This window comes from Petaurus breviceps, unplaced genomic scaffold (assembly GCF_028583685.1).
Source record: "Petaurus breviceps papuanus isolate PSGF00001 unplaced genomic scaffold, PetGlider_PUasm1.0 90865, whole genome shotgun sequence".
NCBI lineage: Eukaryota > Metazoa > Chordata > Mammalia > Diprotodontia > Petauridae > Petaurus > Petaurus breviceps.
Genome location: NW_027187367.1, coordinates 1918079 through 1935067, shown reverse-complemented (window position 1 = coordinate 1935067; position 16989 = coordinate 1918079). Strand labels below are relative to the sequence as shown.

Below are 16989 nucleotides of genomic sequence, written 5' to 3'. Positions count from 1 at the left end.
TTCATGATTTATAAAGTTCCTTATGTACATTATCTCATTTCATTCATTTTTTTTTGAGGGAGGGGAGGCAAGGCAATTGGGGTTAAGTGATTTTCCCAAGGTCACAGAGCTATTAAGTGAATCAAGTGTCTGAGACCATATTTAAACTCAGGTCCTCCTGACTCCAGAGCCAGTGTTCCATTCACTGAACAACCTAGCTGCCCCTATCTCATTTCCTTCTTGTAATGTCTTATAAAGTAAATAAGTAGAATGTTACTTACCACTTTACTAATGAGGGAATTAATTTTTAAAAAGGTAAGCTGTCCATAGTCACACAGTTGGTAAGTCTTAGAACAAAACTTTTTTTTCAATTACATGTAAAAAAAAATAATCTTTGATTTTTACATTCTTGAATTTCAGTCTACCTCCTATCCTTTCTCCCTTCCCTCTCATTGAGAAGGTCATAATTTGATAAAATTACATATGGGCAGTCATGCAAAAGATATTTCCATATTAGTCATGTTTTGAAAGAAAACAGATAAAAGATCCCAACAAAAATAAAGTTTAAACAAAGTGTTCTTAGATATAAATTCAGATTCCATCAGTTCCTTTTCTGGATTTGGAAAGAATTTTTCACCATAGGCCCTTTAGTATTGACTTGCATCATTGTATTACTAAGAATAGCTAAGTCATTCACAGGTGATCATTGTACAATATTGCTGTTTCTATGTACAATATTTTCCTGGTTCTGCAGAGCTAAATTTTGTGTCTAGGTCTTCTGATTCTAAGGCCACTTATTTGAATATACCATATCCATAAATATCTCTCCATATTTACCATTTCAGTAGCTACATAACCCTCACCAGAGTGGCACCTCAATAACACATCTGATGTTTTAAATAATATTTTATAATGAGATTCTATAACTTAAATTAAGCTGATTTTATTTAATATGCATACATTCAATGTTAAATATCTAGATAAAACAAATAGAAACAAGTCAATCTATCAACAAGTATTTAAAAAGCAGTGGCTATATGCTAGGTATATTGCTAGGTAAAATGACCTAAATATTTCAATGCCTACTATGTGGACAAAACATTCAAATGATAGAAATTTTATATTCTAAAAATTTCCTTACCTTGAAATTTTGGCATCCTTTCTTGAAAAGACAAAGAAAAATTAGGAGGTCATATAAACAAGGAAAATTTTCAAGGGGTAGGAAAAGGGTAGGATAGTGTATAGAGCACTGAGCCTAAAGGGAATCAGGAAAATTTAACTTCAAATCCAGCCTCATCTGTGGATCCCTAGACAAGTCACTTAAACTTTGTTTCCATTTCCTCAACTGTAAAATGAGAGTACATGCCTCCTAGAGTTATTATGAGGATCAAATGAGAAAATATATATGCTTAACTGAATGGGTGGCATAAATAAATATAAATATTTATTTTCTTCCTATACTCAATTTTTAAAAGTCTTTTATTGTCTGAAATACAGTGCTTTAAGGATATATAGATGAATACTAGATAAAAGTCCACCATTTGTAAGGTAATATGGGATACACACATATACACACAATAACAACTAAAATTTGTACTGCCTTTAGGTTTACAAAGAACTTTTTCTCATTATATTATTACAACAACCCTGGGAGGTAAATGCTATTATTGTCCTTATTTTACAGATGAGAAAATTGAAGTAGGCAGAGACATTAAATAACTTACCATAATTACACAGCTAGTTAGTGTCTGATGCCATATTTGAAACCATATTTTTGTTATTCTAAATCCATGCTCCATCTACTTCACCACATAACTACTATATTATAAAACAGAATGTGATCTTTTCAATACTTGGAAAGCAAAATGGAGCATTTAAGGATGGGAGTTCATTCATGAATGAGGGAAGGTTTTAAATGAGGTATAATTTGTTCTGATTTGTTCTGGACATGGTGCCAAACTTTGACCTGGGTTTCAATACCACCTCTAACATTCCTTAGTAGTATGACTGTGAGGAATTCATTTGACCTCTCTGAGTCTCAGGTTCAGTATCTGCAACACAACTAATAGTTGTATTACTTAACGGAGTAACTATTAAAGTCAAATTTTATAATGTATGTCAAGTATTTTGCAAACCAAAGATTTTGACATGGGTTTCTTGAAGGGTGGGTAATGGAAGGTTAATGCATGTTTCTGAAAAGCAGACTGACATTTTCCTAGTTCTTCTAAGTGGAAGGAGACAATATATGTAAGGAAATGAAGGTCAAGGGAAGTATTTTAGCTTAGAAAGTTTGAGGATGATAAATGGAATCCATTAGTGTTATCATTGTACTTTACATATTTGATGTTATGCTTATTGTTTGATGTCATAGTCATTCATAATTATTATGATAAGGTTGTAATATTGAGTCAATTAGTTTGTCATTCTAATGCCCATAGACACACATAGGTAAAACAGTTTTTGCTTTTCCACTGTTAACTCTGGGTCAGGCAGATAAAGCTTACAGTTTTTATAAATTTTTGAACTACTGTAGGGACCTTAAGTCATCCTCCTTCTACTCTCTTAGCTAACATTAAAACCATCCACCACTGTATAGTTCCAGTATAAAACTCTCCCTACCCAAGTTTCACCCAACACTGGTACCACTAAAGGACCCAGAGAACTTTTCTACCATATATGTGTCTGATTAGGAATGCTTTCTCCTATATCTGCCACTCATAACCTGTTCTCAACCAAGTCCACTTTTAGGGTGAATCATCTTGCCACCTGAACTCTCATTTTGAGTGTGTGCCCTCCCCAGCACATTTCCCTCACCCTCAGGTTGGGGTGGATTTCTTGCATGTGGAGACAAACCTCTATCTGTTTTTATTGCTATAGAGTATGTATGCTTTGTTCGCCTGTTTCTTGTGTCAAATAACAAATAAATTTTTTCATTACCAATTTCACTCCCAATTTTCTAGAATTCTCAAATCCAGGTATAGACCTGTGTCTATGAGACCAAATAAAGAATTAGGGAAGTAGACATGCCTTCAAGCAGCAGGGATAGTGTTGCATGAATTATAGTACAAAGGTGACTGATAAAAAGATGCTTGGGAGTAAAGAGAAGCTATGGTAGATTATACACAAAGTACTAATCAGTAACTAAATAAGCACTTATTAGATGCTTAGTATGTGTCTGGGATCTAGGATCTAGGTCATGAATAATTTTTACTTTTTGAACCTAGACCTTAGTAAATAACAGCTTGTGTGAAAATCCCTCTACCAATACCGATCTGTAAATTCTCTGAAACTTAAAGCTTCAGAGGTTTGTCTGTAGAACTGAGAGTTTCAGTGACAAAAGGATGCAGTGAATAATAGACTCATAATTCTGACTTATGCCTTTTAATTAAAAAACAAAAAAATCTGTGCTTCCAACTATTTCTTGTTGGAGAAAGAAGAAATTGGATTCAAGAAAAATAACAAGAGACTAACAAATTAGTTTGGGTATTAAGTAATGTTGTCATGCCCACAGTAAGCACTTAGCAAATACTGAATGAAGGAATGAATGAACTGATGTAGAAAAGAGCAGATGAATTCAAGAAACCTGGTAAATATAGAATTGGCATAGAATTTCCTGTCTTTTTAAAAAGATATTTCAGACTCATTTTTACTTTTCACCTATTACATTTCTAGTTCTTCTTCCTCTGCCCACTAGGGAATACAAAATCACTTTATTAGTTTAATTCAAAAAGGAAAGAAAAAAAAAGTAATAACTTACTAAGCACTTACTATTTGTCAGGAATTGTGTTAAGCACATTACAAATATTATCTCATTTAGTCTTCCCAACAATCCTGAGAGACGATTAGATTATTATTATCCCCATTTTACACCTAAGGAAACTGGAGCAGTGGGAGGTTAAGTGATTTGCCCAGGGTCACATAGCTAGTAATTATCTGAGGCAAAATTTGAACTCAGATCTTCTTGACTCCAGACCCAGAGCTCTATCCTTTGCACCATCTAATGAATGACAACTCAATGTTTCTAGATGCATTTATAAAGGTAAACTTGCTGCCAGAAGCTATAATACAGAAAAGCTATGAATATAATGGATTGATACCACCTCACTACTTTCTATAGTCTATGACTATGAGGAAGCTATTCTTTGACTTTCTGCTTTCTCAATTGCAAAAAATAATGACCAATTGGGGCATTCATAGTTTTATCAGAGTTAAATAAGATAAGACATAAAAGGTCATCAATTATTTATTTATTTTTAATTCTTAACTTTTTTTTTTAAGCAATCGGGGTTAAGTAACTTGCTCAAGGTTACATGGCCAGTTATTTTTGGGTGTGGTGCTAAGTATCTGGGCCCAGATTTGATCCCGAGGTCATTCCGACACTGGAGCTGATGCTCTTACTCGGTGAGTCACCTGACCACCCCAATTCTTAACTTTTTTAAATTTCGTTTTACCTAATTACATGTAAAAACAGTTTTTGACTATCTATTTTTGTTTAACAATTTGATTCCCAAATTAATTGTTCTTTAATGTTTGGTAGAATTCAACTGGGTATCCATCTATTTCTGAGATTTTTTTCTTTGAGAACTCATTGACAGCTTTTTCAAACTCCATTTCTAAGAAAGAGATTTTTAAGTATTATATTTCCTCTTCAGTTAATCTGGGCAGTTCATATTTTTGTAGACATTTACTCATTTCATGTAGATGTTTGTTTTACTGGAATATAATTGGGTAAAACAACTCCTAATAAATACATTAATTTCCTCTTCCTTGGTGGTGAATTCACACTTTTTTGTTTTTGATACTGATAATTTAGATTTGTCTTTTAAATGAAATTAACCAATATTTTATCTATTTTATTGGGTTGTTTTGTTCATAAAAGCACTTAATAGTTTTATTTATTAGTTCAATGGTTTTCTTGCTTTCAGCTTTTTTAATCTCTCCATTTATTTTCAAGTTTTCCAACTTGGTGTTTCACTAGTTTAAGTTGTTCTCTTTCTAGATTTTTCAATTGAATGATCAATTGAATTTATCAATTGAATTGATTGATTCCTGGATTATCTATTTTATTGATACAAGCATTTAGAGGTATAAATTTTCCACTAAGTATTTCTATGGCCATATCACATAAATTTTGATATATTGTTTCATTGTTGTCATTCTCTTTAATGAAATTACTGTTTGCTTCCCCTATTATTTGTTCTATGACCCACTCATTCTTTAGGAAGAGATTTAGTTTCCAATTAATTTTTAACCTATGTTTTCATGGTCCTTCATTAAATGATATTTTCATTGCATTGTGATCTAAAAAATATACATTTAATATTTCTGCTTTTCTGCATTTGACTGTTTTTTTATACCCTAATACATACCCAATACCTAATACATTTCTCATTCATTTTTCTCTGGAGGTCTATCATATCTATTTTTTTTTCAAATTCTATTACTCTCCTTAGCTTCTTTCTCACTTATGGTTTTATATATATATAAAACTCTGACAGGCAAATGTTGAGATATCCCAATAATATAGTTTCATTGTCTATTTCCTAATGTAACTCATTTTACTTTAAGAATGTGGATGTTATATCATTTGGTGCATATAAGTTTCATATTGATATTACTTGATTGTCTGTAATATCTTTTAATATTGTCTGTAATATCATTTAGTAAGATGTAATTTCTTCATTTATCTCTCTTGATTAGATCTATTTTTGCTTTGTTTGAGATCCTGATTACTCCCTCTATCTTTTTTTTTTTACTGCAACTGAAGCATAATAGATTCTATTCCATTGTCTTATCATTACTCTGTGTTTATCTCTCTGTTTCAAGTGTTTCTTAAAAACCACATATTATGGGGTGGCCAGGTAGCACAGCGAGTAGGAGCACTGGCTCCAGTGTCGGGATGACCTGGGGATCAAATCTGGGCTCAGATACTCAGCACCACACCCAGAAATAACTGGTCATGTAAACTTGAGCAAGTTACTTAACCCCAATTTCTAAAAAAACAAAAAAAACCCACATATTACAGGATTTGGGTGTTTAATCTACTCTACTATCCACTCCTGTTTTATTAAAGAGTTCATCACATTCATATTCACAGTTGTGTTTACTGTGTTTCCCTCCATCCCACTCCCATCCCCATTTATCCTCTTCTCTGTCTCTGTCTCTCTGTTTCTGTCTATCTCTCTCCCTCTCTCTCTCTTCATCCTGTCCCTCCTCAAAAGTGTTTTATATGTAATTGAACCTCCTTCAATCAGCCACCTTTATATTAGCTCCACTCACTTCTCTTATCCCCCTCCCCTCCCACTTCCCTCTTAGGTAGGATGTATTTTTATATGCAACTGAATATGTTTGCTATCCTCTCATTCAACCAATTCCAGTGAGAGTAAGGTTCAAGTGTTGCCCACCAGCTCCTCATCTTCTCTTCCATGGTAATAGTACTTTCATGCGAGATAGTTCATTCCACAGTGCCTCTCTCTTCCTCCTTTTCTCAAGAGATGCTCTTTGTCACTCTTAAATTTAATTTTTGGGGGATACTACCTCATCATATTCAACTCGAATCAATGCCCTCCATCTATGTAAAGTCTTTGTAACTGCCCTAATAATAATAATGTTCTTAGGAGCTACAGATATCATTTTCCTGTGTAGGGACAGAAACTTTCTAATCTTATTTAATCCCCCATGATTTCTCTTTTCTGTTTGCCTTTGTGTGCTTCTCTTGATTTTTATATTTGAAAGTGAAAATTTCTATTCAGCTCTGTTCATTTCTTCAGGAATATTTCAAAGTCTTCCATGTAATTAAAAATCTATTTTTCCACTGGAGGATTTTACTGGGTAGATGATTCCTGGTAGCAATCCTTGTTACTTTGCCTTTGAAAAGAGCATATTCCAAACTTTTGCTCCTTTAGTGTAGAAGTTGTTAAATCTTTTGTTTACTGGGTGTGGATCCACAATATTTAAATTGTTTCTTTCTGGCTACTTGCAGTATTTTGCTTTATCCTGAGAGTTCTGGAATTTGACTATAATATTCCTGGGAGTTTTAATTGGTGTTCTCTTTCATGAAGTGAATAGTAGTTTCTATTTTACACTCTGGTTCTAGGATATCAGGATATTAATATTTTCTTGAAATATGATATCCAGGATTTCTTAAATCATGGCTTTTAAGTATTCTGGTAAGTCTCAAATTGTCTCTCCTGGATGTTTATTTTCCAGGTCAGTTTTTTTACCAATAAAATATTTCACATTTTCTTCTATTTTCCTTTTTTTTTAATTATTTTAAATTATTTATTATTTTGTTTTATTATTTCATGATGACTTATAGAATCATTAGCTTCCACTTATTTAATTCTAATTTTTAAGAAATGATTTTCTGGGGGTGGAGTCAAGATGGCAGAATAAAAAGAGGGCCTCAATTAAACTCTCCCCAAACCCTTCCAAATATCTTGGCCCACAGATGGTAGGGGGATCTAGTGGCTGATCAGAGGGAGTTTGCAAGGGTCTCTTTCCTGCACTGAGGCAAGATTTTCTTACTATTCCCATGCTTGAATATAGATCACAGTCCTGGGTGGTGGTCCTAGTGCAAGGAAGAAACCTTTTGAAGTTTGTGGCTGTGGTGGAGAAGGAATCCTCTCCACAGTTCTAAAACAGAAAAAGAGTGCTTGTGTTCACTCAAAGACCAGGGCACAGGCCAGGAGAAAAGTAAACACCTCTCCCTTGGTCATACTACCTTGGAACAACTGAAAATTTACAGGTCCCTAGAAGTTTCTCTGATAACAGCTTTACAAAATTACTGAAGTTTCAGACAATGCATCCTCCACACTGAAAGCAGAGGCCTACCTTAATAAAGAGCTAGGAAGTTAGTTGCTGGGAAAATGAGCAAACAGACTACAGAAAAATCAGACTATAGAATCTTACATTGGTGGCATAAAAGAACAAAATATACAACAAGAAGACAACAAAGCCAAAACTCCTACATCAAAAGCCTCCAAAAACACATGAATTGGCTTCAGGCTATTGAAGAGTTCAAAAAGGATTTTGCAAATCAAGTAAGAGAAATAGAGGAAAAATTGGGAAGAGAAATCAGAGTGATGCAAGAAAATAATGAAAAAAATGAGTCAACAGCTTACTAAAGGAGATCCAAAAAATACTAAAGAAAATAACACTTTAAAAGTAGACTAGAGGTGGAGACAAGATAACAGAGGAAAAGCAGAGCCTCGCTTGAGCTCTCCCCAATACTCCACCAAATACCTATTAAAATGACTCAAAACAATTCAAGAGCTATACAACCCAGAAAATGACAGAGTGAAACAAATATCCAGCCCAAGACAGCATGGAAGTTCAAACAAAAATTGTTTATCACAACAGGCCAGCATTTGAGCACAGTCCAGCATGGGCCATTCCAGCACAGAGTGGGCCAGATAAGGTTTCAGTGGACAGAATCACTGACACCTGTCATAGTATTCTGACTTCTCAACCCACAAACACCAAGTACAGCATAGAAGGTGAGTGGGAAAATTCTGTTGGGCCTAGGAGAGAAAGGGGCATAGCCTGACCCCAACACTGGAGTGATGGGGATTGAAGTGATGGTAGCAGTAGCAGCTGCTGCTTCCAGAGCTCTGGGTCCACAGATAGTAGGGGATTGAGCAGCTAATCAGAGGAGGATTGCAGGGTTTGCTTTACTGGCTCTGAGGCAGGATTTTGTTGCTTTTCCCTGCTTGAATTTGGATCACAGTCCTGGGTGGGAGTCTTGGACTGAGGAGGAGCACTGTGCTTGTGGCAGCAGTGGAGAGGGAATCCTGCTCACAATTCCAAGGCAGAAAGGAATGCTTGGTGTCATTCAAAGACCAGAGCACAGGCTAGGGGAGGAATAAACACCTCTCCTTTGAACATACCATCTTGGAAGTCCTGAAAATTTATAGATCCCTAAAAGTATCTCTGAAAATATCTGCGCAAAAGCCTTGAAACCTGAGACAGTATGCCCACACTCACCCCAAGCCCCACTGGAAGCAGAGTCCTACCTTGAAAAAGAGTTAGAAAGTCAAGTACTTGGGTGGGAAGATGAGCAGACAGCATAAAAAAATAGAAACCTCATACTATAGAATCTTACATTGGTGACAAAGAAGATCAAAACATATAACCAGAAGAAGACCACAAAGTCAATATTCCTACATCAAAAGATTCCAAGAAAAATATGAATTGGTCATAGGCTATATAGAAGGGCTCAAAAAGCATTTTGAAAATCAAGTAAGAGAAGTAGAGAAAAAATTGGGAAGAGAAATGAGAGTGACACAAGAAAATCATGAAAAATTAATTAAGGGCTTGCTAAAGGGGACCCAAAAATGAAGAAAATGACACCTTAAAAATAAACTAACCCAAATGGTGAAAGAAGTCCAAAAAGCCAATGAGGAGAAGAAGGCCTTAAAAATCAGAATTGGACAAATGGAAAAGGAGGTCCAAAAGCTCACTGAAGAAAAGAATTCCTTCAAAAGAAGAATAGAGTAGTGGAATCTAATGACTATATGCGAAATTAAGACATTATAAAACAAAACCAAAAGAGTGAAAAAATTGAAGATAATGTGAAATTTCTCAATGGAAAAATTGCCCACCTGAAAAATAGATCCAGGGGAGATAATTTAAAAATTATTGGACTACCTGAAAGCCATGGTCAACAAAGAGATTAGACATCATCTTTCAAGAAATTATCAAAGAAAACTGTTCTGATATTCAAGAACCAGAGGATAAAATAGAAATTAAAAGAATCCACCTGAAAGAGATTCCAAAAGAAAAAATCCTAGGAATAATTTAGCCATGTTCTAGAGTTCCCGGGTCAAGGAGAATATATTGTATGCATCCAGAAATAAACAATTCAAGTATTGTGGAAATACAATCAGTATAACCCAAGATCTAGTAGCTTCTACATTAAGGGACCAGAGGACTTGGAATATGATATTCTGGAGGTCAAAGGAGCTAGGATTTAAACCAAGAACCACCTACCCAGCAAAACTGAGTATAATACTCCAGGGGGAAAATGGATATTCAATGAATTAGAGGCCTTTAAAGTATTCTTCACTGAAAGACCAGAACTGAATGGAAAACGTCACTTTCAGAGTAGCAATAGAAGCATGAAAAAGTAAACAGGAAAAAGAATTCATATGGGGCTTATTAAAATTCAAATGATTACATTCCTACATTGAGAGATGATATTTGGAATTCAGGAGACCTTTCTCAGTATTAGGGTAGTTGGATGGAATAGAAAGATAGAGACAGACAGACAGACAGACAGACAGACAGATGGCATGGGGTGAGTTGAATATGATGGGATGATATCTAAAAACATAAAATTAAGGGTTGAGTATAAATCCAAGCACAAATAGGTTTCCAGAGGACTGCTGTTGTGAACAGCTTCAAGGTTCTGATTACATAGTACAGTGAATTCTCTATTTATTCAGTAATAAACTAAGATGAAACATGGACAGAAACCAAAGTACAGAATTCACAATGGTATAACATAACAAGTTATCACTAAAGTGTACACATAGTATTCACAAAAGTGGCCACATAGTTTTAAACAAAAGATATCATTCAATAAGTCCTTAACTCAATCATCCTGAACAGACTTCAAGAGAGTGAATCACCAGTAGCTGTGGCAGTTTCCAGGGTTCTCAACCCATAAATGCCAAAGACAAAGTAAGAGGTCAGTCCAGAATTCTGCTGCAAGAGGAAGTCTGAAGAACAGGGTCTAGCTCCTGCCCCCAGAGTGAGAAGTGGTGGAGGCATGGCAGCTGTGCCACATGGCTGCCTATGGAGCTCCTGGCTTCCAGATTGTAGAGGGACCAAGCAACCATTCAGAAGGTAATCATTCTTGCTTTGACCTGCTTGGATCTGGATTGCACTCTTTAGTGGTGGTCCTGGGGAAGGTGGAGAGCATCCTCCTAATTGCTCCAGCAGCTGTGAAAACCCAAGAAATTTGGGAAAAAATTCTACTGTGCAAAAAGTTCAAAAGTCAAGTAATTGTCTGGCAACATGAGCAAGCAGATAAAACACAATCCTACCTTAGATTCCTTTTTTCAGGGACAAAAATGATCAAAGCATGGAATGAGAGGAAGACAATGAAGTCAGAACTCCCTCATCAAAAATTCCCAAGAAAAATATGAACTGGTTACAGGCCATGGAGAAGCTCAAGAAGGATTTTGAAAATCAAGTAAGAGAAGTGAAAGAAAAATTGAGAAGAAAAATGAGAATGATGCAAGAGAATGAAGAAAAGCCAGTCAACAGCCTTACTGAAGAAAATAACACCTTAAAAATTGAATAACTCAAATGGCAAAAGAAGCCCAAAAACCCAGTGAGGAGAAAAATGCTTTAAAAAGCCAAATAGCCCAGATGGAAAAGGAATTTCAAAAACTCACTGAAGAGAATAATTCCTTCAAAATTTGATTCAAGCAAATGGAAACTAATGGATTTATGAGAAATCAAGATACTATAAAACAGATTCAAACAAATGAAAGATTAGAAGGCAATGTGCAATATTTCATTGGAAAAGCCACTGACCTGGAAAATAGAACTGGTATGAGGACAGTTGAAGGGAATATATGTGTATATATAATATATACACACACATATATGTACATATACATTCACATATATGTATGTATAGGAGGGTGTAGATGTGTATATATATGTATGTGAGGTTGTGCATATATGTGTACATGTCTACATAGACAGAGGGCACAGGACAAGTTGAATATGAAGGGATGTTATCTAAAAAATAAAATTAAGAGGTGAGAGAGGAATACATTGGAAGAAGGAGAAAGGGAGAGAAAGATTGGGGTATATTATCTCATATAAAAGAGCTAAGAGAAACTGTTACAATGGAGGGGGAAAGCAGGAAGGTGAAAGGGAATGGGACAACTTTACTCTCATTGAATTTGGCTTAAGGAGGTAATAACATACACACTCAATTGGGTATCTTACCCTACAGCAAAATAGGGAGGAAGGGGAAAAGGGGGGAATGATAGAAGGGAGGGAAGATTGGGGGAGAGGGTGCTTAGAAACATACACTTTTAGAAAGAAACAAGGTCAAAGGAGAAAATAGAATAAATGGAGGGGGCAGGATAGGATGGAGGGAAATATAGTTAGTCTTTCACAATATACCTACTATGGAAATGTTTTGCATAACTACACATGTACAATCTATGTTGAATTGCTTGTCTTCCCAGTGGGGGTGGGTGAGGAGTGAAGAAGGGAAAAAACTGGAATTCAAAATTTTAAAAACAAATGTGTATAAAAATGTCTTTTTCTCATGACAAGTTGCTGTAGTCTTTCTGCTAATATTTTATTGAAAGTTTTTTGCATTTATATACATTCAGGAAGTTGGTCTATAATTTTCTCTATCTTGTATTCCCTATTTAGGTATAAGTACCATATTTGGGTCATAAAAAGAATTTGGTAGGACTCCTTCTTCTCTAGTTTTTCCAAATTGTTTATAAAGTATTGAAATCAATTGTTCTTTAAATGTTTGGGAGAATTCACTTGTAAATCCTTCTGGCCCTTGAGATTTTTTTCCTATGGATTTCATTGATGATTTCTTCTATTTCTTTTTCTTTGATGGATTAATTCAAGGATTTTGCTCCCTCTTCATTTAATCTGGGCGATTTATATTTTTGTAAACATTCATTCATTTCACTAAGATTGTTAAATTTATGGGAATACAATTGTGCAAAATAATTCCTAATTATTGCTTTAATTTTCTCTTCATTGGAAGTGATTTCACCCTTTTCATTTTTGATACTGGTAATTTGGTTTTCTTTCTTTTTTTAAATCAAATTGACTAAAGGTCTATCAGTTTTATGGGGTTTTTTTCCATAAAATGAGCCCATACTTTTATTTATTAGTTCAATGGATTTCTTAGTTTCAATTTTATTGATCTCTCCTTTTGATTTTCAATATTTTCTAATTTAGTATTTAACTGGGGATGTATAATTTATTCTTTTTCAAGCTTTTTAAGCTCCATGTCCAATTTATTGATCTCCTTTTTCTCTATTTCATTCATATAAGCATTCAGAGATATAAAAGTTCCCCAAAGAACCACTTTCACAGCATTCCACAAGTTTTGGTATGATTTCTCATTATTGTAATTCTCTTCAATGAAGTAATTGACTGTATTATTTGTTCTTTAAGTCTCTCATTCTTTAGGATCAGATTATTTAGTTTCCAATTAGTTTTTATTCTATCTTTCCATGGCCCTTTATTACATATAACTTTATTGCACCATGATCTTAAAAGGATGCATTTAACATTTCAGTCTTTCTGCACTGTATTGTGAGGTTTTTATGCCCTAGTACCTTTTGTGAATGTGCCATGTACCACTGAGAAGAATGTATATTCCATTTTTATCCAGAAATCTATCATATCTACCTTCCCTTAAATTTGATTCACCTCCTTAACTTTTTTCTTGTTTATTTTGAAGTTAGATTTATCAAGTGCAGAAAGGGGGATATTGAGGGCCCCCACTAGTATAGTTTTGATATGTATTTCTTCCTCTAACTCCCTTAACTTCTCCTCTAGGAATCTGGATGCTATGCCTCTTGGTGCATATATGTTTAGTAATGATATTGCTTCACTTTCAATGGTGCCTTTCAGCAGGATTTAGTTTCTTTCCTTATCTCTTTTAATTAGATTTATTTTTGCTTTATCTGAGATAAGGTTTACTACTCCTGCTTTTTTTTTTTACTTTAGCTGAAACATAATATGTTTCATTCCAGCCTTTTACCTTTATGCTTTGTGTATTCCCCTGTTTCAAATGTGTTTCTTGTAGATAGCATATTGTGGGATTATGGTTTTAATCCATTCTGCTATCCACCTCCATTTTATGGTAGTCATTACATTCACATTCACTCTTATGATGACTACCTGTGTCTTTCCTTCCATCCTATTCTCTCCATGTTTATGCTTTCATTTCTCCCTTCTCCCTTCCCCTCCTTAAAAATTTTCCTTTTGACCACCACATCCCTCAGTATTCCTTTTCTATCTACCCCCCTTTCCTAACCTATCCCATTTGCTACTTCTTCTCTCCCTTCTAACCACCTCCCCCTTTTCTTACCCCTTCCCTGTCCTACTGCCTGTAGGACATGAGAGATTTTTATACTTATTGAAGTATGTTATTTCTTCCTTGAGCCAAATCTGATCATAATAAATCTCATGCAAAGCTTCTCTCCCTCCCTTCTTTCACTCTATCATGATAAGTTTTACATCTCTTCATGATAGAATCCTGTACTTAACTGATTATGTTATTCCCTCCTTGAACCAAAACCAGAGGGAAGTTCATATTACATTCATATCCCTACCTTCTTTCCCTCTACTACAATATGTTTTTCTGCCTCTTTGTGTGGTATAATTTACCCTTTTCTGCTTCCTCCTTTCATCTTCTCCCATTACAGTCTCTTTACACCCATTAATATGTTTTTTATCACTTTAATTTACACCCACACCCTCTATCTATATATATCCCTTTTAAATGTCACAATAAGTATACAATTCTCAATATTGATAGGAATCAGATTCTCATACCAGATGTAAACAGTTTGCTCTAATTAAATAACAAGTTGTGTGTGTGTGTGTGTGTGTGTGTTTTCCCTGTTTACTTTTCTATGTTTCTCTTGAGTCTTGTATTTGAAGATCAAATTTTCCATTGTGCTCTGGCATTTTCATCAGGAAGGTCTGGAAGTCCCTTATTTCATTGAATAATTATCTCCTTGCCTGAAAGATTATGCTTAGTTTTGCTGAATAGCTGACCCTTGGCTGTAGTCCAAGCTCTTTTGCCTTATGAAATATTATATTCCAATCCCTTTGATCTTTTAATGTGGAAGCTACTAGGTTCTCTTCGGTCCTGACTGTAGTTCTGTAATGTTTGAATTGTTTCTTTCAGACTGCTTACAGTATTTTCTCCTTGACCTGATAATTTTGGAATTTGGCTACAGTATTTCTTGGAGTTTTCAATTCGGGATCTCTTTCAGGAGGTGTCTCGTGGATTCTTTCAATAGCTCTTTTACCTTCTGGTTCTAGGACCTCAGAGCCATTTTCCTTGATGATTTCTTGGAAGATGTTGTCCAGGCTCTTTTTTTTATCATGGTTTCTGGTAGACCAATAATTCTTACATTTTCACTCCTGGATCTATTTTCCAAGTCAGGACTCATTGATTAGGCTTCTCACTAAATTGGGTAGTCTTTTTTCATTTTTGTTTTTTCTTATGGGACTGACAAAAATGAATGCTTTTTTAATAAAACTTTTTCAAATCAATGAAAGATAATCAATCAAACTGAGTGTTTTTTATGGCCCAAGGAACCAAATTATAAACTAAATTTTTCACCTTGTGCTGGGTTGGTTTTTTTTTTACCATAACTCAGATATATTTTTCACTTTGACATATGTAAGTGAAGTAGCTAAAATTATACCACATTGCTTGTTGATCCATTTTTTATGCCAGTACTAAAGATTGTGTTCTGCTGTGACAGAATATGCTAGGTAATGTCTTCAGATAGGTGACCAAAAATTTTAGTCTTAGCTGAAATTTCCAGCTATGTGTCACAGTCATATAAAATGTTTAAGATATCTTTCACTCAGTTTTATTCAAATAATCCCCTCCATTCTTATCAAAACTGAGATATATTATTATTTCTCTCCCTACAGGCACATGCTAAGGGACCATTGTCATGAGCAACAAAAGTTCCCTAGAACGATTCATCTTGTTAGGTTTCTCTGATCGACCTGGACTAGAGCATATCCTCTTTTTTATAGTTTTAATCTTTTATTTAATTACTTTGGTTGGCAACATTACCATTATATTGGTCTCTCGAATAGACCCTCGACTGCACACTCCTATGTACTTTTTCCTCACCCACCTGTCCTTCCTGGATCTTTGCTTCACTACCAGTTCCATACCTCAGCTTCTCTTCAACCTGAGAGGACCAAGTAAGACCATTAGCTACTTAGGTTGTGCCATTCAACTCTTCATGTTCCTTGGATTAGGTGGCATAGAATGTATCCTCCTAGCTGTCATGGCTTATGATCGATTCACTGCCATTTGTAAACCCCTCCATTACACTGTCATCATGCATCCCCAGCTCTGTCTACAGCTGGTGGCTGTGTCTTGGGGCATTGGTCTCCTTAACTCCCTGGTTATGTCTCCTATAACAATGAAGTTGCCTCGATGTGGAAGATACCAAGTGAAACATTTCTTGTGTGAGATGCCAGCATTAATCAAGATGGCCTGTGTGGATACAGTGACTATGGAAAGTACTGTCTTCATCTTATCTGTAATAATTGTCTTGGTGCCTCTCTCACTTATTCTTATTTCTTATGGTTATATTACCCAGACAATTTTGAGGATCAAGTCAACTGCAGGACGAAAAAAAGCCTTCAATACCTGTGGGTCCCACCTCACTGTGGTCTCACTTTTTTATGGTAATATCATCTACATTTATATGCAGCCAGGAAATAATGCCTCTCAGGACCACGGAAAGTTTCTTACCCTTTTCTACAACTTGGTGACTCCTATGTTAAACCCTCTTATTTATACTCTTAGGAACAAGGAAGTGAAATCTGCCTTAAAGAAATTATTTTGGAAAAAAGCAGACTCAGGCAACAAGTGAGGTGAAGAGATAGACATCTAGCAAGAGCTTATTATGTACCAAGCATTGTGCTAATAGCTAGATATGCAAGAAACAAAACAAAACAAAAGATCCTTGCTCTCAAGTATCTTACATTCTATGGGGGAGACATAACACATGCACATAGTAAAAAGCAAATTCAAAATCTATATAAAATGGACACCCAGCATAGAATGGGTAGTGTACTAACAAGTGAGAGGATCAAGATAGAAGGCAGCATCTGAACTTGGGTATAGTCACAATTAGGATTCAGGTTGCTGTTTTGTTGTTGTTGTTGTTGTTATTGTTCAGTCATTCAATTGTATGCAAATGTGTTACAAGATAGTTCTATTCTATCCTTTCTTCTGCT

The 16989-nt window shown here is 35.1% G+C and overlaps 1 protein-coding gene across 2 annotated transcripts; it reads left to right on the top strand.

Annotated features, from left to right (window-relative positions):
• The first annotated feature begins 9918 nt into the window (after positions 1 to 9918).
• Positions 9919 to 16622, top strand: LOC138150259 (olfactory receptor 2W3-like). Of its 2 annotated transcripts, XM_069073684.1 has the most exons (2): positions 9919 to 9932; positions 15689 to 16622. In XM_069073684.1, exons 1-2 carry the CDS (start codon positions 9919 to 9921, stop codon positions 16620 to 16622), a joined length of 948 nt encoding a protein of 315 aa, XP_068929785.1. The 2 variants fall into 2 exon arrangements, with proteins under 2 accessions (XP_068929785.1, XP_068929786.1); XM_069073685.1 differs by lacking the exon at positions 9919 to 9932 and having other exon boundaries at positions 15684 to 16622.
• The last annotated feature ends 367 nt before the right edge of the window (positions 16623 to 16989 follow it).